The following is a 26,924-nucleotide window of genomic DNA, read 5'->3' as shown; positions in this document are numbered from 1 at the left end:
AGGCTTCTCTTATGTCCCAGACTCACAGTAATTCGTATAGTTTCAAAGCATATAACTTTGTCCTGACATTGATCCTGTCTTTGGTCAGAGAATTTATCAAGTTACTGTATTTCACTGAATCTAAGAAGCCATCGAACATATGGCACAGCCTGTTTTTGAAATTTCAGTTTTGGGGGGTGGATCTTCTTTGATTATTTTTTAGAATTTCCCTGATTGTGGGAGAATTTTTGTTTTTGTTTGAAGGTGACTTTGTAGTGCAATCTTTCCTGTGAGGTGAGGAGGGAATGTGACGAAATCTGGAAGGCATTTTGTCTGCATGAGTCTATTTTACTACTTCTATAGGTCTGTTGTGGAGGCAGTGGAAGTGGGAAGCAGTGTTTAGCTTAGCCAGGTGGTAAATACAGTAGACCCTCACTTATCCAAGCCTCGCTTATCCAAGCCTCTGGATTATCCAAGCCATTTTTGTAGTCAATGTTTTCAATATATTGTGATATTTTGGTGCTAAATTTGTAAATACAGTAATTACAACATAACATTACTGCGTATTGAACTACTTTTTCTATCAAATTTGTTGTATAACTTGATGTTTTGGTGCTTCATTTGTAAAATCATAACCTAATTTGATGTTTAATAGGCTTTTCCTTAATCCCTCCTTATTATCCAAGATATTCACTTATCCAAGCTTCTGCTGGCCCATTTAGCTTGGATAAGTGAGACTCTACTGTAGTCATATGTCTAAGTCTGAGGACAAAAAGGTGCGGGCTGGTAAAATCGCTGGGACCCAGCACTTCTTCCTCTTTCTCCTCATTCAAGAGGTAAGACAGGCTTTTAAATTTAAAAAAAACTGGTGAATTAAAAGCACCATGAAATCTAAAACGTACCCTGTTTTAGAAACTTCTTAAACGGGGGAGAAGTACATCTTAGATTTGATGAAATACAGTAACTCCATAATAGGATGGGATATGCTCAACTTACCTCATGTTTCAGGACTTTCCCTTCACTTGCAATTGCCATCTTAAGAAATGTGAAAGGCATTTATGAAATGTGAAAGTGACTGTAGAGATGTGTTCTGCTCACAATACTGAAAACTTGTGAGTATCCAATGAAATCAATGGATGAGTCCCACCCATGGGAGAAAAGGGGGAGAAAATGAATAAATAATAAAACAGTAGAGTCTCTCTTATCCAACATTCGCTTATCCAATGTTCTGTATTATCCAACGCAGTTTGCCTTTTAGTAGTCAATATTTTTGCAGTCAATTTTTCAATATACTGTGAAGTTTTGGTGCTAAATGCATAAATACAGTAATTACTACATAGTAATTACTGTGTATTGAACTGCTTTTTCTGTCCATTTGTAAAACATGATGTTTTGGTGCTTAATTTGTAAAATCATAATCTAATTTGATGTTTCATAGGCTTTTCCTTCATCCCTCCTTATTATCCAACATTTTCGCTTATCCAACGTTCTGCCTGCCTGTTTATGTTGGATAAATGAGACTCTACTGTAAAAATACAGAATGGAGAAAAACAAAGGTAATTATTTTTATGAACTTGCTTCCACAAGATGTAGTAATGGCTACTAGCTGAAATGTCTTTGAATGTGTTGTCAAAGGCTTTCATGGCCGGGATCACAGGGTTGTTGTATGTTTTTTGGGCTGTGTGGCCATGTTCCAGAAGTATTCTCTCCTGACATTTCGCCCACATCTATGGCAGGCATCCTCAGAGGTTGTGAGGTATGGAACGTCTGAGGATGCCTGCCATAAATGTGGGCGAAACATCAGGAGAGAATACTTCTGGAACATGGCCACACAGCCCGAAAGACATACAACAACCCTGTCTTTGAATGCTTTGATTCCCTCTCATGTTTGCAGACAACCTAATTGTATTGCTCTGCAGGCAATGTAAATAGAAAAAGGAATTACACAAATATAGGAGATCACATAGAAAGAGTTTAACAAAAGGATCAAAAAACCAAGAGGAAAAGATCAGAATACGGCTGCAATGTAACATTCACTAGAAGGCAGGACTGGCCCTTTATCTGACAGTGTCAATACAAGCAACCAAATAATGACTCATTGTTGCATTTGAACCAAACCTTTGTTTCTCTTTGTCTTTGACTTATTGCATTCAGAAATATGTTTAAACCTAGTTATTTCATGTTATGAAATTTTCTTTAATCTTGAGAAAATCAGGCTTCTTGGGCTGTTTGTTGAATATGCTTTTTGCATTTTATTGTGAGCCATACCCCCAAACCTTCAAAGCCTGTCTTTTGGTTTATTCTGATGTGTTAGATTGTTTTCTGAGAACACACCATAACTGTCAACATATTCCAGGGAAATAATTCTGAGAACAGAATGGATGCAAATACTTTTCTATTTTCATTCTTTTACAGCAAAAGGTGTTTTTTTAAATAAAAGTGTAAAAATATAGTTTTGCTGTATTTTCTACCACTAGGAGGCACTACTGGCATTCACAAACAAAATACTGTTTTCTTGGCAGGAAATGAGCACAGCCATCTATTCAATTACCGTATGTAGAAATGACAACAAAATGTTACAACTAACCTGAATTATTAACATAATATAAACAGAATAGGCAATATTAACTAAGTATATCTTGTATTTAAATAATCTAAACAATTTCCCAAAAAAACTATCCTGTCTCAAACACAATTATCTGGTTCACATTCTGCTTCTTCATTCAGGCTTGGGCAGGGTGTCCCATTATTGGCAGGCTGAAGAAGTACATAACGTGTTCTTTTTTTGCTTCCTAAATGTCCACATGTGCCTTTGCAAAGGCCCCAAGAAGACCAGAAGGATGTCTCACAGTCCAGTGGAGTCTCTGCAATACAGAGGCATGCATCGTAAATATTAACAGGCAGCTTTGGTCATGACATTACAAGAAACATTTGTACACTCTCAGATAAATATGCATTGGTTGAAAAGTAGGATACTCTGAAACAGTAGCAAGTAGTAAAAAAAAACCTTAAGGCATAAAATTTACCATAATTTAAATTCATGCTATAACATGATAAAAATCTTGAGCAAATAGTAAGGTGAACACAAGCCAGTAATGTGATGCAAAGACAATTTCAGTCTGGATCAATGGAAACATAGTTTCCAAGGCAAAGTAACAGTCACACTGTATTCTGCATCTGGACGTATTCTATAGCATTGTGTTCAGTTCTGAGGGGGTTCAATTTAAAGATATACAAGATGAAGCAAGTTTAGAGAATGGCAACAAAAATGATAAGAGGAATGGAGAAGAAAACGCATGAAGAAAGGATGAAAGAGCTGAGCATGTTCAGCTTGAGAAGAGAAGATTAAGGAGTGACATGACTGCATCATTTAAAATAATAATAATAATAATAATAATAATAATAATAATAATAATAAAGTGAAGAACCTGCTTTGATTGAAGTCAGACATCAGAAACTCCTCAAAGCACAGCGGACAAAAATCACTACAAGAAAACTGCACTACAAACTAGAGCTGACAGCTGGCACAACAAAACATTGCATAGAAAGTTCCTTGACAAAATTGAAGGAAAAGCTGACAAGGAGAAGACCTGGCTATGGCTCACGAATGGGACACTGAAGGAGACAGAAGGCTTGAACCTTGCAGCCCAGGAGCAAGCCATCAGAACAAATGCAATTAAGGCCAAGATCGAAAAATCAGCTGATGACCCAAAATGCAGACTGTACAAGGAAGCTGACGAAACCATTGATCATATCTTCACCTGCTGTAATAAAATCGCACAGAATGACTACAAACAGAGGCACAACTATGTGGCCCAAATGATTCATTGGAACTTATGCCTCAAGTACCACCTCCCAGCAGTAAAGAACTGGTGGGATCACAAACCTGCAAAAGTATTGGAAAATGAGCACGCAAAGATACTGTGGGACTTCCGAATCCAGACTGACAAAGTTCTGGAACACAACACACCAGACCTCACAGTTATGGAAAAGAAAAAGGTTTGGATCATTGATGTTGCCATCCCAGGTGACAGTCGCGTTGACGAAAAACAACAGGAAAAACTCAGCCGCTATCAGGTCCTCAAGATAAGACTCTGGCAGAAACCAGTACAGGTGGTCCCAGTGGTGATGGGCACACTGGGTGCCATGCCAAAAGATCTCAGCCGGCATTTGGAAACAATAGACATTGACAAAATTATGATCTGCCAACTAGGATCTGCACGCATCATCCGAAAATACATCACACAGTCCTAAATGCTTGGGAAGTGTTCAACTTGTGATTTTGTGACACGAAATCCAGCATATCTATCTTGTTTGCTGTGTCATACTGTGTCGTTGTGTCAATAATAATAATAATAATTCTTACCCCGCTCTCCTCATGGCTTGAGGCAAGTTTTAACATAGCTAAAAACACATAAACATTGTACACATTCTATAAAATACACATATTAAAATGTATTTCTATAAAATACATATTAAAATGCACAGAACAAAGATTAAAACACAAGTGCTGTCAGCGTGGAGGCGGCATGCCTCTTCTCTGCTTCCCCAGAGGGTAGGACCAAGTCTAATGGTTTTAAGCAGCAGTAGATTTCAAGAAGCCCTGGTGGCCAAGTGCGTTAAAGTGCTGAGCCGCTGAACTTGCAGACCGAAAGGTCCCAGGTTTAAATCCCGGGAGCGGCTTGAGAGCCCGCTGTTAGCTCCAGCTCCTGCCAACCTAGCAGTTCAAAAACATGCCAATGTGAGTAGATCAATAGGTACCGCTTCGGCGGGAAGGTAACGGCGCTCCATACAGTCATGCCGGCCACATGACATTGGAGGGTGCTCATTCCGCTCCCGGGATTTGAACCTGGCACCTTTGGGTCCGCAAGTTCAGCAGCTCAGCGCTTTAACGCACTGTGCTACCAGGGGCCCATGGCTCCATCTATACTACCATATAAAACAGTTTGACATTATATGAGAGTAGACTCGTATACTACAGTTTAACTGCATTGAACTGCATTACAGTATATGAATCAACACTGAGCATCTAACACAGTTTCAAACTGTGTATATGGCTGTTTAGATTGAGCCTTTATTTTTATATTGATTTTGAGAGTTTAAAACATCTTAGGTTCCCAGTTTAAGCATTATGACCCTTGTGGGTTATTGAAAAGATCCTTTGCTGGGAGCATTCTTACATGGAAGCTGTAAATAAAGTCTACAGAAAGCTAAATTGCTGTTGTTGTGACCGATTTTATACTGTATTCCTGTGACAATGCTATAATGGCACCTGCTTTAGCTTTGATTTGATCCATACGGCTGCTGTACTTAGAGAATCTCCACATACCACAGGAAAAACAATAATGACCTGCTGGAATAATCTCATTCAAGTCCCTCAAAAACAAAAGGAACATCTGGCAAGATTTACCGGCTCCTTGGTTTTCTGGTCCCGGTGCCAGAATCGTTTCTCCTTGTCTAGCCAAAATGCCTGCGGAGATGTAATTTGTGGCTACGTCTCCATATGACCTTAGAGGGAATGTCATGCTGCACGTTGCTTAGCTTTAAGTAGCTTTATCAATGTATTTTTTTTAGAAAAAGACACTTACCTGATACTGAATCGTCTATTTCATTTCCTATTGCTGTCACATTGGTTTGAGGAATAGGAAAACCCAGTCTGCTTCTCTTAAGCTTTACCAGCATTACTCGAGCAATAGGTGGCAAATTTTTCAGCTTGGGGTAATAGAATGAGTTTGCTGGATGACTTGGAGAAGAACTTGTGATCTATAAATGAAAATACAGGGGCATAGACAGGATGTTCATTACAACACGTTGCAATGTGGAGTGCCCGTGTTTACATTTTTAGCTACTGTATACCATTCTCCTTCTTTCAAATTGTCAAAAGTTGAGACTGAGCAAGGTGATAGACCAGGGGTCCCCAAACTAAGGCCCAGGGGCCGGATGCGGCCCTCCAAGGTCATTTACCTGGCCCCCAAACTCAGTTTTATAATATAATATATTGTATATACATATAATATTGATAATAATATTATAATGTAATACAATATAACACTAATAATAATGCCATATAATAATATTAATTATATATTCTATATTACATATAATATTACTAATAATATTACAGTATAATGGTATAGTTCAATATACAGTAGAGTCTCACTTTTCCAACACTCACTTATCCAATGTTCTGGATTATCCAACGCATTTTTGTAGTCAATGTTTTCAATATATCATGATATTTTGGTGCTAAATTCGTAAATACAGTAATGACTACATAGCATTACTGCGTATTGAACTACTTTTTCTGTCAAATTTGTTGTATAACATGATGTTTAGGTAAAATCATAACCTAATTTGATGTTTAATAGGTTTTTCCTTAATCCCTCCTTATTATCCAACATATTCGTTTATCCAACATTCTGCTGGCCCGTTTATGTTGGATAAGTGAGACTCTACTGTAGTAATATATAATGCTAATATTGTGCTATGCTAATCATATAATATATTGTATGTACATATAATTTGTAAGCCACTCTGAGTCCCCTTTGGGGTGAGAAGGGTGTGATACAAATGTAGTAAATAAATGCAGTAAATAAATAAATAATAAATAAATAAATTTTAGACTTAGGCTCGCCCAAAGTCTGAAATGACTTGAAGGCACACAACAACAACAACAATCCTAATTAACTTGACTATCTCATTGGCCAGAAGCAGGACCACACTTCCCATTGAAATCCTGATAAATGTATGTTGGTTAAAATTGTTTTTATTTTTAAACATTGTATTGTTGTTGTTGTTGTTTTTGCACTACAAATAAGACATGTGCAGTGTGCATCGGAATTTGTTTGTATTTTTTTTTCCAAATGATAATCCGGCTCCTCAACAGTCTGAAGGATTGTGAACCGGCCCTTGGCTTAAAAAGTTTAAGGACCCCTGTGATAGACCATGAACATCTCCCCCTGTAAACTCTTGGAGGGAAAGCTATCATATGTGGAAAGTCACCAGGTGTGTGATATCTTTGCACTGCTGGCAGGGGTGAGGCAGAGGCTTTCACAAGACTTATTTTCTGCTTCTGGTGCTTTGCTACATTCATTCTGAGATTTGCCTCAACAGCATGGAGGCCAATTAAGGGCCAAAAACGGAAAGTCATCCCAGTGTGGTTTATGTGAAATCCAAGGCAAAGCAATGCCAAACTGCTGTTTTAAAGAAGAGACTGCTAAAACAGTGATGTGGTGTTTGTCAGTTGTGGGATTTATGAACAACTAGAATGTTATTAAACATAGAAGTGTGATTAAGAGGAGTGGATTAGTAACAAACAAAAATATTCAGATAGTGAGAGTCTGTAGACTAGTCTTGTGTTTTTTGGTCAGTTCTTTTTGTGTGTGCATATAATATGCACTTTTTTGGTTTGTAAGGTAAAGATAAAGGTTTTCCCCTGACATTAAGTCTAGTCGTATCTGACTCTAGGGGTTGGTGCTCATCTCCATTTCTAAGCCAAAGAGCCGGTGTTGTCCGTAGACACCTCCAAGGTCATGTGGCCAGCATGACTGCTTGGAGTGCTGTTACCTTCCCGCCGGAGTGGTACCTATTAATCCACTCACATTTGCATGTTTTCGAACTGCTAGGTTGGCAGAAGCTGGGGCTAACAGCGGGAGCTCACTCTACTTCCCGGATTCGAACTGCCTTTTGGTCAGCAAGTTCACTTTTAACTTAGTGTTCATGTGGCCCGCCCTTGGTTTTATTGTTCTTTTAATTTTGCTTAATGTAGTGTATATTATCTTTTATTGTATTGTTTAATGTGTTATGATTTGTTGTTTTATTTATATTCTATGATATTGTATTCTTCTGGGCATGGCCCCATGTAAGCCACCCCGAGTCCCCGTTGGGGAGATGGTGGCGGGGTATAAATAAAGATTATTATTATTATTATTATTATTATTATTATTATTATTATTATTATTATTATTATTCAGCAGCCCAGCGGTTTAACCTGCTGCACCACTGGGAGCGTTTGTGTGTGTGTGTGTCTATGTGGGGTTTTTGTTATTTGTAGTAGACATTTAGCGGTATTATAGTAATAATAGCACCCGCTGTTAGCCCCAGCTCCTGCCAACCTAGCAATTCGAAAACATGCAAATGTGAGTAGATCAATAGGTACCGCTCCGGCGGGAAGGTAACAGCGCTCCATGCAGTCATGCTGGCCACATGACCTTGGAGGTGTCTATGGACAACACCAGCTCTTTGGCTTAGAAATGGAGATGAGCACCAACACCCAGAGTCGGTCACGACTGGATTTAACGTCAGGGGAAACCTTTACCTTTACCTTACTAGTAATAATAGCTAGAATGTAAATGGGATATAATCTTATAATCTGTTTCTTCATTCTGTCATTGCTGTATCGTGATTTCTTTTCTCTTTCAATAAAAAATTACCCTTAGAAAACTAAAAAAATTAAATGATTTTTTTTTCTCCATGAGAAAGAGCATTTTTATGCTGAGCCCTTAGGACAGAAGTAGTTACCTGGCCAACTTTTGGGGAGAAGGGTTAATGACATAAGAACTCCTCCTTCAAAGTGCCATCTGACCCAATTGCAGGTGTCTCTGTACAAACAAAATGCGCATGGAGCTCTATGCCAATCTGTATAGTATCAGGCAAAAACATTTGTTGTATTAACTGGGATGTCCACACATGTGTGAAGAAATAAAATGGAGACACAGATCCTTCACAGCACAGAAAGTCAGGACTACTATAGTCAAAAGTGATGGTGGATGAATATCTTTATTATAAAGGACCATTAAGTCTAAATACTACAGCTGTCCAACCACAAATAGTCACCAGTTAGGGTTATCTACTGTTATTCATAGCTCCCATTGATGGTTACCAATGGCACTTCAGGTCAAATCAGTTCAGTGGTGCTAACTTCTAAGGCCCCATCTAAACTGACATATAATCCAGTTTCAGAACACAGATTAACTGCATTGAACTGGGTTATGTGGCAGTATACATTCATATAATTCAGTTCAATGCGGTTCAGTCTGCATTTTATGAGTCTATACCAGGGGTCCTCAAACTTTTTAAGCCGAGGGCCGGTCCACAATCCTTCAGACTGTTGAGGGGCCGGATTATCATTTGAAAAAAAAATACAACCAAATTCCGATGCATACTGGATATGTCTTATTTGTAGTGCAAAAACAACAACAACAACAACAACAATGAAAGAACAATACAATATTTAAAAATAAAAACAATTTTACCAACATACATTTATCAGGATTTCAATGGGAAGTGTGGTTCTGCTTCTGGCCAATGAGATAGTCAAGTTAATTAGGGTTGTTGTTGTTGTTGTTGTTGTTGTTGTTGTTGTTGTTGTGTGCCTTCAAGTCATTTCAGACTTTGGGCGAGCCTAAGTCTAAAATTTATTTATTTATTTATTTATTTATTATTTACTGCATTTATTTACTACATTTGTATCACACCCTTCTCACCCCAAAGGGGGCTCAGAGTGGCTTACAAAGTATATGTACATACAATATATTATATTATTAGCATAGCACAATATTAGCATTATATATTACTATATTGAACTATACCACTATACTGTAATATTATTAGTAATATTATATGTAATATAGAATATATAATTAATACTATTATATGGTATTATTATTAGTGTTATATTGTATTACATTATAATATTATTATCAATATTATATGTATATACAATATATTATATTATAAAACTGAGGGCGGGGGCCAGGTAAATGACCTCGGAGGGCCGCATCCGGCCCCCGGGCCTTAGTTTGGGGACCCCTGGTCTATACTGACCATTATAATGCAGTTCAAACTACATAATATGGCAGTGTAGATGGGGCCTAAGTTGGTAGGTACTGAATGTTATAGTAACACATAGCAACAATCTGTGAAACTCAAGAGAAATAGAGAGAAAACATAATTATGGATGTGAAGAAACAAAGACTAAAGTTGATATCTTGGAAAAGAACAAGAATTGGATACACTGTAATCATATACAAGTTTTGTACTCTGGGTGACAGGGATAAACAGTCCGTCCTAGCATTCACCAAAGAGTCACATGTTGGGCTTGATACCTATTGGTAGTCCCAAATGGAGTAGTCCCATTGAATCAATTGTTGGTGAGTTAACCCTTAGAGCAGGGGTCCCCAAACTAAGGCCCGGAGGCCGGATGCAGCCCATCGAAGCCATTAATCCGGCCCCCACGGCACAAGGACAGAAGGGGGTTGGGCTAAATGACCCAAGGGGTCTCTTCTTCTCTCACAACCCTAATTATTAATATTAATATTAATATTGAGGCTGGGAGGCCATCTGTCAGGGGTGCTTTGCTTGTGCTTTTGGTGCACAGAGGCAGAAGGGGGTTGGACCCAATGGCCCAAGGGGTTTCTTCCAACACTCTTCATTATTATTATTATTATTATTATTATTATTATTATTATTATTATTAACATTGAGGCTGGAAGGCCATCTGTCAGGGGTGCTTTGCTTGTTCTTTCGGTGCACAAAGGCAGAAGGGGATTGGACTCAATGGCCCAAGGGTCTGTTGTTGTTGTTATTGTTGTTATTATTAACATTGAGGCTGGGAGGCCATCTGTCAGGGGTGCTTTGCTTGTTCTTTCAGTGCACAAAGGCAGAAGGGGGTTGGACTCAATGGCCCAAGGGTCTATTATTATTATTATTATTATTATTATTATTATTATTATTATTATTATTATTATTTTATTGTATGACACAGCAAACAAGATAGATATGCTGGATTTCGTTTCACAAAATCACAAGTCGAACACTTCCCAAGTGTCTAGGACTGTGTGATATATTTTCAGATGATGCGCGCAGATCACAGTAGGGTGGCCTTTTGCAGTTATTATTATTATTATTATTATTATTATTATTATTATTATTATTATTATTATTATTGACATTGAGGCTGGGAGGCCATCCATCAGGGGTGCTTTGCTTGTTCTTTCAGTGCACAAAGGCAGAAGGGGATTGGACTCAATGGCCCAAGGGTCTATTATTATTATTATTATTATTATTATTAACATTGAGGCTGGGAGGCCATCTGTCAGGGGTGCTTTGCTTGTTCCTTTTGTGCACTAAGGCAGAAGGGGATTGGACTCAAATGGCTCAAGGGGTCTCTTCCAATCATTATTATTATTATTATTATTATTATTATTATTATTATTATTATTATTTATTATTGCTCGGTGGCCAACTATAGTCCGGCCCTCCAACGGTCCAAAGGATCGTGAATTGGCCCCCTGTTTAAAAAGTTTGGGGACCCCTGCCTTAGAGAAACCACAGTTGATTTAATCTGACTGTTGATGTAAGGAGTCTATACATACAACACAATGTGCATTACTGTGTCCTCTATTGCTACCCCTAAAAAAGCAGAAGACATCAATCGCATGAATTAGACCACAAATCCATTGAGTCTTGTACAATTGTGATACAACAAGAATGAACATCAAGAAGGCTTATAGGGAGGCAAGGTAACTAACCATCACCTTTTGTAAGATGAGGATATATGTAAACAGAACTCTTGTATGCTTGGAAACAAGTATGATACATCAACACACAACTATAATGGGAAACCAGAATATAGGATGAAACAAAAGAGAGCACATATGTCCAAAAATGTACTCTTTGATATACATCACTTTGTATTAACTATATAGTCATGTCTACAGTAGAAAATAATGACACTCAATGCCCAATAGAGATCCTTACCTCTGAAACAGTATCTTGTGGAATGGTGGCAAAGTTGGGTGAAGAAAATGTGAATCCACTGTCCGTTCCAGCATCATATGGGAAAAGCTCCAATGAGATTTCCTGCTTCCAGTGATCTTTTTCACAGAGATTTAAGCTGTCTACACCCACAAACCAGTCAGGGCTGGGCACAATCCGTACTACAAGGGAAACCTAACAGTTCAAAAAATTCCAAACCTTTGATTAAGCACAGACCTTCCTGATTGAACATTTCATTTGATATAAATGAATCAATGTAGCAATTGGCTGAAAATATTACGACATTCTGCCAATAAATAATCTATTGATATATTTTTATAATACAATAAATTCAAATATAATAATAAAAACATTTAAAAAATCTGTTACACTTAAAATCTATAATTTAGTTGTCTGCTTTATCACCTAACATTGCATTCCTGTGTCTTCTAAATCGAGCCTAAATTATTCCTAGAACTGCAATCTTTAATTTGTAATGAGTTGGATTGATCCATTAAATCAAACAAGGAGGCATGCACAACCAACTGAAAAACTAAATTACTTGCATCTGTTGCCAATAGGCGCCACCTTAGAAGAGGCATTCCTGAACCTGTCAAACAGAGAAGGAAATTCTATCCCACTGTGTTATGTGCATTTTTCATTTTCCAATTAAAAATCAAGCCTGTTTGTTTCTTGAAAACAATTGTTTCAGTTGTATGAGTTTAAGTTGTATGCATTTAAATGAATGTTTTTGTTGACTAATAGTTTTGTGTGTGTGTGTGTGTGTGTGTGTGTGGCGAAGTGTGTTAAAGCACTGAGCTGCTGAACTTGCAGACCAAAAGGTCGCAGGTTCAAATCCCGAGAGCGGAGTGAGCGCCCGCGGTTAGCTCCAGCTTCTGCCAACCTAGCAGTTTGAAAACATGCCAATGTGGGTAGATCAATAGGTACAGCTCCGGCGGGAAGGTAACGGCGCTCCATGCAGTCATGCCAGCCACATGACCTTGGAGGTGTCTACAGACAACACCCGGCTCTTCGGCTTAGAAATGGATTTGAGCACCAACCCCCAGAGTCAGACATGACTGGACTTAATATCAGGGGAAACCTTTTTAGTTTTATTTAAGAGCTGGGCTATAACTTTTTCAGTGGAGCCCCCGGTGGCACAATGGATTAAATCCTTGTGCTGGCAGGACTGCTGATCAAAAGGGGATCTAGGGAGCGGGGTGAGCTTCCGTCTGTCAGCTCCAACTTCCCATGCAGGGACATGAGAGAAGCCTCCCACAGGATGCAAAACATCAAACATCCGGGCATCCCCTGGACAACGCCCCTGCAGACAGCCAATTCTCTCACACCAGAAGCGACTTGCAGTTTCTCAAGTCGCTCCTGACATGAAAAGAAAAAAGACTTCTTCAATCAGTTGGCAGCCTTGATTAATTATATTGCATTTGCTCTTATGACCAAGAGATCAATTTCAAACTTACCAGTGGATGTCCTGAATCAACTTCTAGGTCTGTGGAGGTTTGTCCGGTGCCAGTGGATATGGCAGGCGCCGAGAAGATTCCATGCACACTTTGGATTTTTTCTCCAGCTGCTTCAATTTCCTTCATTAATGTCCATGGTTCACCTCTTTCAGCAAAGTCGCGCATGCCATTACTGGCATACTCATTTGCTTTCCATATGTTGTAATCGGAATTATGAGTCACGCCTGTTGAAAGGAGGACACTGCAGTCCATCAAGATCTGGTTTGGATTTGGTTAATGCCTTAATATATGCTGCTTCAAACTTTCCTTTTTCTAAAGTGGGATGATCTGTGTTTAAAATGTAAGGTATGCTATTTACTTCATCTGCAGCTAATTAAAAACAGTCCTGAAAGTTGGCTGGAAAACCAGCTCCAGATTTTGTATCCTGGAATAATCCTACATGTTTTGTCTCTCTGTTACATGGATTTAGATGTAACTTGATTCAGAGGATTAAAAGAAAAGAGGCTAATGCTTGGGGAAAAGAAATGCCTCGCATCACTGAAGACACACACGCTGTTCACTTACCTAGAAGGGAAGACCACTGTGCTGGAGGCCTGTAGAGTGGATATTGCTTTGGAAATGCAACGTGGCTCCATTTCCCTGAGAAAGCAATATTGTATGTGGCAAGTTCTTCTGCTGTGCAAACTGAGTTGTCATCAAGCGGCAAAGATATGACATAGCTCAGAACAGTTAAGAGCAGTATTGTGATCATTTTGTTACAGCTGGAGACACGTTTTCAAGTTTCCATTTCCTTGAAGAAAGAAAACCACATTAGTCTCTCTTGTAGAATATGTAAACAGTTGTCTAATATAGGATGATGATGTCTTTCTTTCCTCTTAAATGAGAGTCAAAGCAACTCAGAACAGTAAATACAAAATACAATTTAAAGCCTACACCATATAACAATTAAAATATTGTAGAAGTAATAGAATTGTTGAAACATATACTGTATATACTCAAACATAAGCCGACCCGAATATAAGTCGAGGCACCTAGTTTTACCACAAAAAAACTGAGAAAACTTATTGACTGAAGTATAAGATGAGGTGGGAAATGCAGCAGCTACTGGTAAATTTCAAAAATAAAAATAGATACCAATAAAATTACATGAATTGAGGCATCCGTAGATTAAAAGTTTTTGAATATTTACATAAAACTGGAATTTAAGATAATAATAAGATCTTAATAAGATAAGACTGTTCAACTCTGATTACCTATATCAGGGGTCCCCAAACTAAGGCCCGGGGGCCAGATGCGGCCCATCGAAGCACAAAGGCAGAAGGGGATTGGACTCAATGGCCCAAGGGTCTGTTGTTGTTGTTGTTGTTGTTATTAACATTGAGGCTGGGAGGCCATCTGTCAGGGGTGCTTTGCTTGTTCTTTCAGTGGACAAAGGTAGAAGGGGGTTGGACTCAATGGCCCAAGGGTCTATTATTATTATTATTTTATTGTATGACACAGTAAACAAGATAGATATGCTGGATTTCGTATCACAAAATCACAAGTCGAACACTTCCCAAGTGTCTAGGACTGTATGATATATTTTCTGATGATGTGCGCAGATCCCAGTAGGGTGGTGTCAGGCTCACTTCAAAGGACCAGTCTGAATGCAGATCAAAGATAGCTGCTCTCAAATCCAATCTTTATTGAAGAATACATGACTTTGGAAAAGTCGAGAATGACCTAATGTTTACATACAATCATTTTTATCACCTCTGATGCCACGTAACACCACACGCAAATATCATCATCAAACCCCACCCCTTGTATCACATTTCTACTATTCCCACACACTATACCAATTATAATTGTTTATACTTTCAACCCCGAGTTCCCAGGCTCATTCTATCTTCTTCTGCCAGGTGCTTCTAGGATTATTTATGTTATGACTCCAAGTCCAGGGCTTGGAAATTCAGCCCTGGGACTTGGTTCCATGACATGGCGCCCTCTTTTTCTTCGTCCTCCTCTTCGGTTCTTCTTTCATCACAATCCTGAAATAAATCAAACAATAACTCTATGTGTCCATTTTGTCCAAAGTACCCATATACTTTTTCAGTAAGCTGCGATGGAATACTGGGTGTATTTTCCCTAAACTTTTTGGCAATGCCAACTGGAAAGTCACTTCGTTGATAACACCCTGTATTCTGAATGGTCCAATATATTTGGGGCCCAATTTTCTCGAAGGTAGCCCCAATTTGATGTTTTGGGTACTTAACCACACTAAATCTCCTTTCTCCAATTTATCGCCTTCCACCCTTTTTCTGTCTGCGAATGTTTTATACTTTTTGTGTGCTTCCTTTAAGGATGCAGTCACTTGACTCCAGCATTCTAGCATTTGAGTTTTCCATTTCCCTGCCCCTGTTTCTTCATTCTCTGTCCATTTTGGCAACTGGGGCAGAGGCTGTATTTCATACCCGTAAACTACTTCAAAGGGAGTTTTATTTGTTGCTGAATGTATAGTCGAATTAAAAGCTAGTTCTGCAAAAGCCAGCCACTTAGACCAGTCATTTTGTCTCATGTTAGAGTACATTCGAAGGAACTGCCCAAGTGTCTGTTGAGTACGTTCTACCGCCCCGTTTGTCATGGGGTGAAAAGCAGAACTTAGACTCCTTTCTGCTCCTAGCATTTCCAAGAATTTTTCCCAAAATTTTGCTGTAAATTGAACCCCTCTGTCACTGACCACTCTACTGGGACATCCATGAAGTTTGTAAATATGGTTTATGTATAATTCAGCTAGTTTCTCTGCCGATGGTAATTTCGTCAGTGCTATAAAGTGGGCCTGTTTAGAAAACAGGTCTAATACTGTCCAAATATAACGATGTCCTTTGCTAACCGGCAGTTCCCCCACAAAGTCCATAGCTACACATTCCCAAGGCCTGGTAGGTTCCGCTACTGTTTGTAATAATCCCATTGGCTTCCCTCCTCTCGATTTATTTCTGGCACAATCATCACATTGAACAACATGATTCTTTATGTCCTTCCTCATTCCTGGCCACCAACAATGTTTTGCTATTGCCTTTGTTGTTTTTGTAATTCCTGTATGACCAGCGCTCTGGTTATTGTGAAAACGATGCAAAATCTTAATCCTTAATATTGCTGGGATATACAGTTTCTTGTTCACAAACCAAAATCCCCCCTTCTGCTCCCCCTTTTCTGCGTTGGATGCGATCCACTGATCTCCTTCGTATGACTGTTTCAGTTCTTTTCCCCAACTATTTTCCCCATCGAATTCAATAATATCAGTGTTCTCTCTTTGGGTTTGCGCTCTTGTCCTGACAGCTAAGCCCCATTGTTTATCAGAGAATATTGTTCCCTCTTTTGCTGTGGTTATGCCTTCGTGTTGAGGCATGCGTGAAAGAGCATCTGCCAAGACATTCTGTTTCCCTTGGAAAAACTTTAATTGGAAATCGAACCTGCTGAAGTATTGTGCCCATCTAATTTGTTTGGGGGACAATTTTCGAGGAGATTTTAAATACTGGAGGTTCTTATGGTCAGACCAAATTTCAAATGGGATTCCGCTCCCTTCGAGGAAGTGTCGCCAGCATTCTAAGGCTTTTAATATGGCTAATGCCTCTTTTTCCCATATGGGCCAACATTTTTCAGTTTCACTGAACTTCCGGGATAAATATCCACAAGGTTTTAAGTTCCCATTTTGATCCTTTTGTAATAGTACTGCTCCGTATGCACAGTCTGAAGCATCGCAATGGATTATGAAAGGGCTCCGGATATCGGGGTGTTTTAGGACGGGTTCTTCTGTGAAGCATCCTTTTAGGGTTTCAAATGCCTTTTGGCATTCTGGCGTCCAACTCAGTTTGGCGCCAGGAGCTTTCACTTTTGCTGTCTCCCCTTTCCCTTTTGTTTTTAAAAGTTCAGTAAGGGGTGCAGTTATTTGTGCAAAGCCTTTTATGAACGATCTATAAAAATTTGCAAACCCCAGAAATGATTGCAATTGCCTCCTTGTTTGGGGTACTCCCCATTCTTTTACGTCTGATACTTTAGACGGGTCCATAGCTAACCCTTCTGGAGATATCCGATACCCCAGAAAGTCAATTTGAGTTTTATTAAATTCACATTTGGACAGTTTTGCATACAGCTTTGCTTCCCTTAGTCTCTGTAAAACTTCCACGTGCTTTTCTTTATCTTCGCTCACGATCAAGATATCATCAAGGAATATGAATACCCCTCGGTACAACAATGGGTGCAGTATTTCATTTATAAGCTGCATAAAGCAACTGCCGCCATTTTTTAACCCAAATGGCAAAATTTTATATTCAAAATGGCCGAATGCGCAGGAAAATGCAGTTTTCCAAGTATCCTCAGGTTTGATTCTTAATTTATGATATGCTTCAATTAAATCAAGTTTAGTAAATATGCTCCCTTTCTTCAATACGGTAATTAAATCCTTTACTAAGGGCATAGGGTATTTATTGTCCTTAGTAATTGCATTTAAATTGCGATAGTCAATGCACAATCTTAGGGAGTTGTCCTTCTTTCTCCTAAATAACACTGGGGCTCCGAGAGGAGAATTGGATGGCTTAATGAAGCCTCGCGCCAAGTTCTTATCAATATATTTCCTCAATTCCTCCTTCTCCTGCACAGACATGGGATACACTTTTGGTTTTGGTAAGTTTGCTCCTGGGGTTATTTCAATTTCTACTTCTATATTCCTCTTGGGAGGTAATTTACTTGCCTCTTTCTGATTGAAAACATCCACAAAGTCTCTGTATTCAGGTGGCAATAGCTGTGGGTCTATTTCACCTGCTTCATCTCCCTCGTCCTCCTCTCCTGCTATTTTGCTTATCTCCCATTGCGTCTGTTGTTCTTTAAATGCTAGGCTCTTTCCTCTCCAATCTACTTCAGGATTTGCCTGTTCGAGCCATGGGATCCCTAGTATTACGTGGTATGTGGCAATAGGGGCTATCACAAAGGATATTCTTCCTTCCCATTTGCCTATTTTACATGGGACCCCCCATATTTCCTTTGTAGATACTTCCCCAGCAGCAACTGATCCATCTAGCTGCGAAAATGCAATTGGGGAGTCAAGCAAAGTCTGCTGGCATTTCAGCGCTCCTGCTAGTTCCGGAGTTATAATGTTCCTAGAACAACCGCAATCCACGAATGCCCTGCAGGTGGCCCGATTCTCTAGCCCCGATAGGCAGATTGGCACTACTAGCATGCGTTTGTCTCGACTCACCAGCCTTTCCGGAGATTCTGGGGCTCGCACCTCCTCCTCCGCTCGCCTCCCGGTTGCTGGCTTGGGCTTTGAGGGTTTTGGCGGCTCCCCCTTCCGGGCCCAACATTCTGCTGCTCGATGGCCCGTCTTCCCACATACAAAGCATCCCGGCTTGGGTTTGTTGTCATCTCCTTTGAAGGGGATCCCCGGCCTCCCTCCGGGCCTTTCCTGCTTCCTCGTCTCTCCTTGACCTCTCGCCACCGGTCTTTGCTGGCCGCCGCCGCCCCTGAAACGCTTTACTTGGGCCAGGGTGGATTCGACGCGCTCCGCTAGTTGTATCCAGCCCTGGAGTGTTTCTGGGTCGTCTCTGTGCGCTGCCCAACTAAAAACCTCGGGGCGTAGTCCCTCTTTAAATATCTCCACTTTGGTCACTTCAGACCACTCTGGTACCCTTTCCGCGAGATGGAGGAATTCCTCTGCGTACTCGGGCACCGTTTTGTCCCTCTGCTTTATTCCTTTAAGCTGGTCTCGAGCCCTCAATTGCTCTAGCCGGTCTCTGAACCGGTTTTCCAGTGCGGCGAGGAAGCGGGGCACTGACCTCAGGCATGGGTCGCGTCTGGCGTGTAGTTGCACATACCAGCTGGCCGCTCCTCTCTTTAGTGTGTTGCCGATGGCCCGAACCATGCTTGCTTCGGAGGGGAATGTGTGTGCATTGTCTTCCATATATCCTCTGATGCTAATGAGGAAAAAGTTCAGTTCAGATGATTCCCCTCCGTATTCCAGTTTGAGATCTTCCCTCCTTTGCATCCATTCTGCGGCCCGTTGATGCTGTCGGGGAGGCATGGGGAAGGGTTGCATCGGGTTTCCTTGGACGGCCCCTTTGAACACGCCGCGCCCCACTCCGGCGGTCGTTCTGCGCGGCTCCCGAAATTCTGCCGCTGCTGTCGGCCCTTCCACCCATCCGAATGCGGGCCTCGCTGTAGCCCCCGCATCTCGCCTTCCCTCGTCGTACGGCACATCCTCCTCCTCTTCCTGGATCTCCGGCTCCTCTCTGCCTTCGTCCGCTAATCCACTGGACCCTATCCCTGGCCCCAGTGGTCTTCCCACCCCGACGCCCATTCGGGGGGTTGGAAGTTCTGTTGGAGTTGGCGGCCTCAGGGTTCCCAGAGCTTGCTGGCGCTCCACTTCGCGCGCCATTCTGTCTCGGAACTCCAGTTCCTGCCAGTATTCTTCATCCCCCTCGCCCCTCGCCGCCACGGGGCTCTGCGTTGAGGCGCGCTGGCCCCTCTGGCTCCAATCTCCTTCTTTACTTGGCTCTCTCTCGGCGCCATATCGGGTGGGCTCCTTTTGGAGATTCTCTTCCAATAGTGGCACCAACCTCCCCACGGTTTCCGACAGCCTGGATAAATTAGTTTCCAGGATGGATAACCGCAGGGCCACGGTCTCCGGCATGCTTCCTCCAGATCCCCAACTGGTTTCTGCAGCCGCAGAGACGCCTCTTCCTCCTCTGGGAATCCTCTGGGTCACGCCGTTCGGCCTGGGGTACCCCGTAGAGGAAGCTATGGCTTGCAGCGTCTCTTCCCCCAACGGCCGGGCCCCTGGCAAAGGCCTCCCTGCTCCATTTGGGCTTTGATCTCCTTCTTCATTCATTATCACTTCACTGCGAATCCGCAAGAGGGTGAGAACGGGATTCTCGACTTAAATGTCAGGCTCACTTCAAAGGACCAGTCTGAACGCAGATCAAAGATAGCTGCTCTCAAATCCAATCTTTATTGAAGAATACATGACTTTGGAAAAGTCGAGAATGACCTAATGTTTACATACAATCATTTTTATCACCTCTGATGCCACGTAACACCACACGCAAATATCATCATCAAACCCCACCCCTTGTATCACATTTCTACTATTCCCACACACTATACCAATTATAATTGTTTATACTTTCAACCCCGAGTTCCCAGGCTCATTCTATCTTCTTCTGCCAGGTGCTTCTAGGATTATTTATGTTATGACTCCAAGTCCAGGGCTTGGAAATTCAGCCCTGGGACTTGGTTCCATGACAGGGTGGCCTTTTGCAGTTATGATTATTATGATTATTATTATTATTATTGACATTGAGGCTGGGAGGCCATCCGTCAGGGGTGCTTTGCTTGTTCTTTCAGTGTACAAAGGCAGAAGGGGATTGGACTCAATGGCCCAAGGGTCTATTATTATTATTATTATTATTATTATTATTATTATTATTGTTAACATTGAGGCTGGGAGGCCATCTGTCAGGGGTGCTTTGCTTGTTCCTTTTGTGCACTAAGGCAGAAGGAGGTTGGACTCAATGGCTCAAGGGGTCTCTTCCAATCCTTATTATTATTATTATTATTATTATTATTATTATTATTATTTATTATTATTGCTTGGTGGCCAACTATAGTCTGGCCCTCCAACGGTCCAAAGGATCGTGAATTGGCCCCCTGTTTAAAAAGTTTGGGGACCCCTGACCTATATACTATATAATATATATATTGAATATTTACATAAAACTGGAATTTAAGATAATAATAAGACTTTAAGATAAGACTGTTCAACTCTGATTACCTACAGTAGAGTCTCACTTATCCAACATAAACGGGCCGGCAGACTGTTGGATAAGCAAATATGTTGGATAATAAGGAGGGATTAAGGAAAAGCTGATTAAACATCAAGTTAGGTTATGATTTTACAAATGAAGCACCAAAACATGTTAGACAACAAATTTGACAGAAAAAGTAGTTCAATACGCAGTAGTGCTATGTAGTAATTACTGTATTTACAAATTTAGCACCAAAATATCACGATGTATTGAAAACATTGACTGCAAAAATGCCTTGGATAATCCAGAATGTTTGATAAATGAATGTTGGATAAGTGATACTCTACTGTAGCAATAAAATTACATGAATTAAGGCATCCATAGATTAAATGTTTTTGAATATTTACATAAAACTGGAATTTAAGATAATAATAAGACTTTAATAAGATAAGACTGTTCAACTCTGATTACCTATATACTATATACTATTGAATATTTACATAAAACTGGAATTTAAGATAAGACTTTAATAAGATAAGACTGTTCAACTCTGATTACTTATATACTATATACTATATATATTGAATATTTACATAAAACTGGAATTTAAGATAATAATAAGACTTTAATAAGATAAGATTGTTCAACTCTGGTTACCTATATACTATATATTATATATATTGAATATTTACATAAAACTGGAATTTAAGATAGTAATAAGACTATAATAAGATAAGACTGTTCAGCTCTGGTTACCTATATACTATATACTATATATATTGAATATTTACATAAAACTGAAATTTAAGATAAGACTTTAATAAGATAAGACTGTTCAACTCTGATTACCTATATACTATATATATTGAATATTTACATAAATCTGGAATTTAAGATAATAATAAGACTATAATAAGATAAGACTGTTCAGCTCTGGTTACCTATATACTATATACTATATATATTGAATATTTACATAAAACTGGAATTTAAGATAATAATAAGACTATAATAAGATAAGACTGTTCAGCTCTGGTTACCTATATACTATATACTATATATATTGAATATTTACATAAAACTGGAATTTAAGATAAGACTTTAATAGGATAAGACTGTTCAACTCTGATTACCTATATACTATATATATTGAATATTTACATAAAACTGGAATTTAACATAATAAGACTTCAATAAGATAAGACTGTTCAACTCTGATTACCTGTATACTATATATATATTGAATATTTACATAAAACTGGAATTTAAGATAATAATAAGACTTTAATAAGATAAGACTGTTCAACTCTGATTACCTATATACTATATATATTGAATATTTACATAAAACTGTAATTTCAGATAATAATAAGACTTTATTAAGATAAGGCTGTTCAACTCTGATTACCTATATACTATATACTTGAGTATAAGCCGACCTGAATATAAGGCAGCCAGGACCCTCACTCGAGTATACACCGAGGGGAGCTTTTTCAGACCTAAAAAGGGGCTGAAAAACTCGACTTATACTTGAGTCTATACTATAATTAAAATCACAGAAACCCATCACAAATTGTTTAAAAAAGAAGAAAAGCTTTAAAAGCTTTTTTTTTAATGCCTGCCTGAATAGAAAGGTTTTCACCCTGCTGATGGAAGGATAACAGGGAGTGGGGCCATTCTAGCCTCCCTAAAGGATAAGTAGAAAATTTACAGAAAGCTAAACCCCTTGCTGCATCTGCAAACATGACAGTAAACCTCCATGCAGTGTCTTTTTAAAGTACAGTAGAGTCTCGCTTATCCAACGTAAACGGGCCGGCAGAACGTTGGATAAGCGAATATGTTGGATAATAAGGAGAGATTAAGGAAAAGCCTATTAATCATTAAATTAGGTTATGATTTCATAAATTAAGCACCAAAACATCATGTTATACAACACATTTGACAGAAAAAGTAGTTCAATACACAGTAATGCTATGTAGAAATTACTGTATTTACAAATTTAGCACCAAAATATCATGATGTATTGAAAACATTGACTACAAAAATGCATTGGATAATCCAGAATGTTGGATAAGCGAGTGTTGGATAAGTGAGACTCTACTGTACCTTTTTGATAACAAATGGCATCTTTGGAATGGTATTCTTAAAGATCCATTGCTGATTTTTTGTGTAATCTTATTACATTTGTGTTTCGACCTAGTTATATTAGCATATACTTCAGTAAATGTTATGCTTGAAGATAAACGTTGCATGTTATTTCATCTTGAGCCAAAACTCCTTTTAAATTTGAGTTTGGGGGATCTATGTTACAGCATAATATTGAACACCAACTTGGTACATTACAAATGTAACTGGTTATCTACCTAACACATTTCATATTACAAAAAAAAACCCATTTCACAAAATATCAAGATAAGACAAAAAGGCAAAGCCTTTTATTCTTCAAGAACTGGGCATAACTAAAAACTTCAGCTCCGGCAGTTGAGCAGTACATGAGTAATACTTACAAATATTTCACACTTCCAGGCGTTTCCTGTGGCGGACTGATAAGTTGAAGAGCGCTTGCTTTTGCTTGCAGCTGGGTTGTTCTGCAAGAGAGGAGAGCCTGATTCCTGCTATTTATGCCTGAAGAAGGTCCCTTTGGTCCAGGCTTGGTTGCAAACACTAGACTCTCTAGCTAAGCATAATCTGTGCTTGTTCGAGAAGTTTGCAGTTTTTATGAGAATTAGTTGAATGCCATTTGTGTGTGGGGAGGGGTTAAACTATTACATCTGGGAGGCTGCCTAGACAAGGGACTTTTAAAAGAATTTACATTATTGTCATCACTTTAAGATTTCTGAGGGCAGTGCATATCTCTGTTTCTGTTTTCATGCCCTTAAGCTAGGAATGAACTACTTCCAAAAACTTCCTCATGGAAGATTTTTATACAAGAAGCATTTTTTTAGCTTTATTGTCTGACAGATGGCTCTTCCAAAGTATTTACGGAGAGCACCCCGCCCCCTTTCATGTACCCATATGCACATATTTCAGCAAGGAAATGAAAGCTGAAGATGCATAGAAAATATGCCTTTGAAAATAGCAGCACATCTGATTTCAAGAAAACATTGGTATGTATACTTTTTAATCACATCCTGGAAATATTGCTTTTTGGAATTCCCCAGCCTACATGCCTGGGGCCATGCTGGCTGCAGCATTCTGGGAACCGTGGCGCAGGCTGGTTAGCAGCCAGCTGCAATAAATCACTCTGACCAAGAGGTCATGAGTTCGAGGCCAACCGTGTCGGGGTGAGCACCCGACAATTAAAATAAAAAATAGCTCCTGCTCGTTGTTGACCTAAGCAACCCGAAAGATAGTTGCATCTATCAAGTAGGAAATTTAGGTACCACTTATATGTGGGGAGGCTAATTTACGACACCATAAAAAAAATCACCCAGCCACCATTGAAATGAGGACGTTGCCATCGCAGTGGATGATGAAGCAGCTGCTCCCCCCTGTGGCCAGAATCAAGCATACCCTCAGGAAGCTGGAAGCTGGAGAAGGTTTAAATTGCCTCTGAGTCTGTCTCTGTCTCTGTTCTATGTTATATGGCATTGAATGTTTGCCTTATATGTGTACAATGTGATCCACCCCGAGTCCACTTCGGGGTGAGAAGGGTGGAATATAAATACTGTAAATAAATAAATAAATAAAACTCCCCCCAAATTCTGTTTATAGTCTTCATACATTATCTGATGAAAGGTTATAAAATGTTACTGTGTAATTGACAAGTGATATTGGGGACACTTACATGAGGGGTTGTCATTATTGGTAGCTAATACAAATTGAGACTAAAACAGTTCTGGCCCAGCTTACCTATCCGAATGTATCTCTCTCTATGAACCATCTTGGAGCTTAAGATCATCTGGGGAGGCCCTTCTCTTGGTCCCACCTCTTTCACAGGTGCTGTGATGTCTCAGGTACCTTTGACCCCTGACTCCGCAGTCAGTACTGATCAAGCTACTGAGGAGTTTTTCCCAGCCCAGCAAGTCTCTCTCCCTTTCCAGATGCCGTCTGTTGATATTTTGCAAGACCCAATTAAGACCGACCTTGAGCCTGAGGCAATTCTCCCAGACTCCTCGGAGAGCAGTGTTTGATAGGAGACTTTCTATTCAAACAGATAGGTCTCGGAGGCAGATTAACCGCAGGAGTGCAAGATTAGCAGAACGGAGCGATTGTGTTTGAATCCACAAACTGAGCCTCTTCCCTTGGGAAGATTAAGGGAGGCTAACATTTGGCAGGTATGTTGTTACCAGTTCGTTCTCTTGGGAAAATGGGGAGACAAGCACCTGTTTCAGGGAGCTCTTGAACTTCCATAAAAGTTCTGTGCAAAGGTTACCCATTGAGAAGTTCAACGTGACTGTTGAGAAACATACTTCAACTCTTGTTCCTGAGTTTCCCAGTGGCCTGCCGGCGCGCTTACTCTTGAGAAGACCGGGAGTTACATCCCCATCCTTGCCATCCACCACGAACAACCTTGCCTTGCCTTGCCTCCTTGCTTTGGACATTTATTCCAAGAACTTCCCTGGAAGACTTTGCTCATTTCCCCACTCAAACTGCCTGAATGTTTGAGTGTGTTTCGGTTATTGGATTTTAAACTTTGAACTCTAATACTGGACATTGAATTTCATTTTATTGGACTAAATTTCACCTTTCCACAAAGGACAATTGCTGGACTATATACTCTGCTTATTTTTGTTTGTTTGTTTTATTTCTTTAATAAAGATATTAGATAGTTTATTGGCCTACGTGTTGATTTCCAGTGTTCGCACAGCCTAGAGCGTTACAGGTGCGGTTGGTGGGGACAAGACAGGGCCTTTTCAGTGGTGGCCCCTCGGTTGTGGAACTCCCTCCCCAGTGACATCAGATCAGCCCCCTCCCTCCAGACCTATAGGAAAAATCTCGATACATGGATGTGGGACCAAGCCTTTGGTTAATTTATCAGTGTAGTATGTGAATGTAATGGTACAATGATAACTGGAACAGCCTGGACTACTATATTAGATTATGTGATTTTAATTCATTTCAATGTTGAAATGCTTTTGGCAATTGTTTTAATTTATATGTTTTATTTGCCAGATATGGTTGTATGGCATCGAATTGTGTGTTGTGTGCTCCGCTCTGAGTCCCCTTCGGGGTGAGAAGGGTGGAATATAAATATGGCAAATAAATAAATAAATAAAATGTAGACAAAAATTAGAATCTCCCTATTAACTTTGATGATAATCTAGCAATATTAAAAGCTGTGGAGATTCTTTTATTGATTTAAGTTGGTTGCCTACTGCATTCACTCATTGCTAATAATGTCATCTCATAAAGACAAACACTTTCCCACCCATGTGTCCTTCGGGGTTGAAGGAACCTAGGGCAGAATCCAAGCCTGAGAGGCCAAGAAGATTAAGCATACGGCATCTCATGACTATTAGCAGAAATATTTTGCAGTTGTATACATTTTTTGTCTCCAAACATTCTTTATTTATTAGAAACATGGAACTTTGTGGATTGGCTCTTTCTCCTCCAAGTATTAAACAAATGCAAGACTAAACATTATTCGCTACCCAGATTTCTGGTGTTCAGAATATTTGTTGATGTTTCTGCAACAGAAAGTAATATATCCATTTGCTGTACGCTGATAAAAAATATTACTTCAAGGCCAGTAGTCCCACATTTGAGGAGGCCTCCAGGGTCTTGGTGCACCCCAACCGTAGCAAATTTGTCAGGGAGGTCAGTCAGAGCAGTGGCTCCAGCTGAATGCACTCGCACAATTATTTTAATTTCAGTTATCCAGTTCTCAAATGGGGCAATGGCATAATCACGGAGGAGGAAAGGCACAGAAAATTAGGCCTGCCATCAGTGGTAGATGCTCCTGATGGAAAACCAGCATTTTTAAAAGGAC

At 39.8% G+C, this 26,924-nt stretch overlaps 1 protein-coding gene across 1 annotated transcript; it reads right to left on the bottom strand.

Annotated features, from left to right (window-relative positions):
- Positions 1 to 2,205: 2,205 nt before the first annotated feature.
- On the bottom strand, positions 2,206 to 23,822 carry spon2 (spondin 2). The gene is made up of 6 exons (XM_003227063.4): positions 23,500 to 23,822; positions 13,779 to 14,004; positions 13,215 to 13,438; positions 11,740 to 11,931; positions 5,568 to 5,742; positions 2,206 to 2,843 (listed from the first exon to the last, which is right to left on the bottom strand). The coding sequence occupies exons 2-6, from the start codon at positions 13,963 to 13,965 to the stop codon at positions 2,665 to 2,667; spliced, it is 957 nt and encodes a 318-aa protein (XP_003227111.1). The 5' UTR covers positions 13,966 to 14,004; positions 23,500 to 23,822; the 3' UTR covers positions 2,206 to 2,664.
- Positions 23,823 to 26,924: the final 3,102 nt, after the last annotated feature.

This window comes from Anolis carolinensis, chromosome 3 (assembly GCF_035594765.1).
Source record: "Anolis carolinensis isolate JA03-04 chromosome 3, rAnoCar3.1.pri, whole genome shotgun sequence".
In the NCBI taxonomy this organism is placed as follows: domain Eukaryota; kingdom Metazoa; phylum Chordata; class Lepidosauria; order Squamata; family Dactyloidae; genus Anolis; species Anolis carolinensis.
This window is presented reverse-complemented; position numbering and strand designations above follow the sequence as displayed.

Bases quoted from the DNA above. Each gene is read 5' to 3' on its own strand.
- spon2 (XM_003227063.4), bottom strand. From the start codon at position 13,965: ATGATCACAATACTGCTCTTAACTGTTCTGAGCTATGTCATATCTTTG. The intron at 11,932-13,214 runs GTAAGTTTGAAA...TTGAACTGTTAG, and splicing joins TTGATTCAGGACATCCACTG to GTTTCCCTTGTAGTACGGAT. The intron at 5,743-11,739 runs GTAAGGATCTCT...TTTCATTTATAG, and splicing joins CACAAGATACTGTTTCAGAG to ATCACAAGTTCTTCTCCAAG.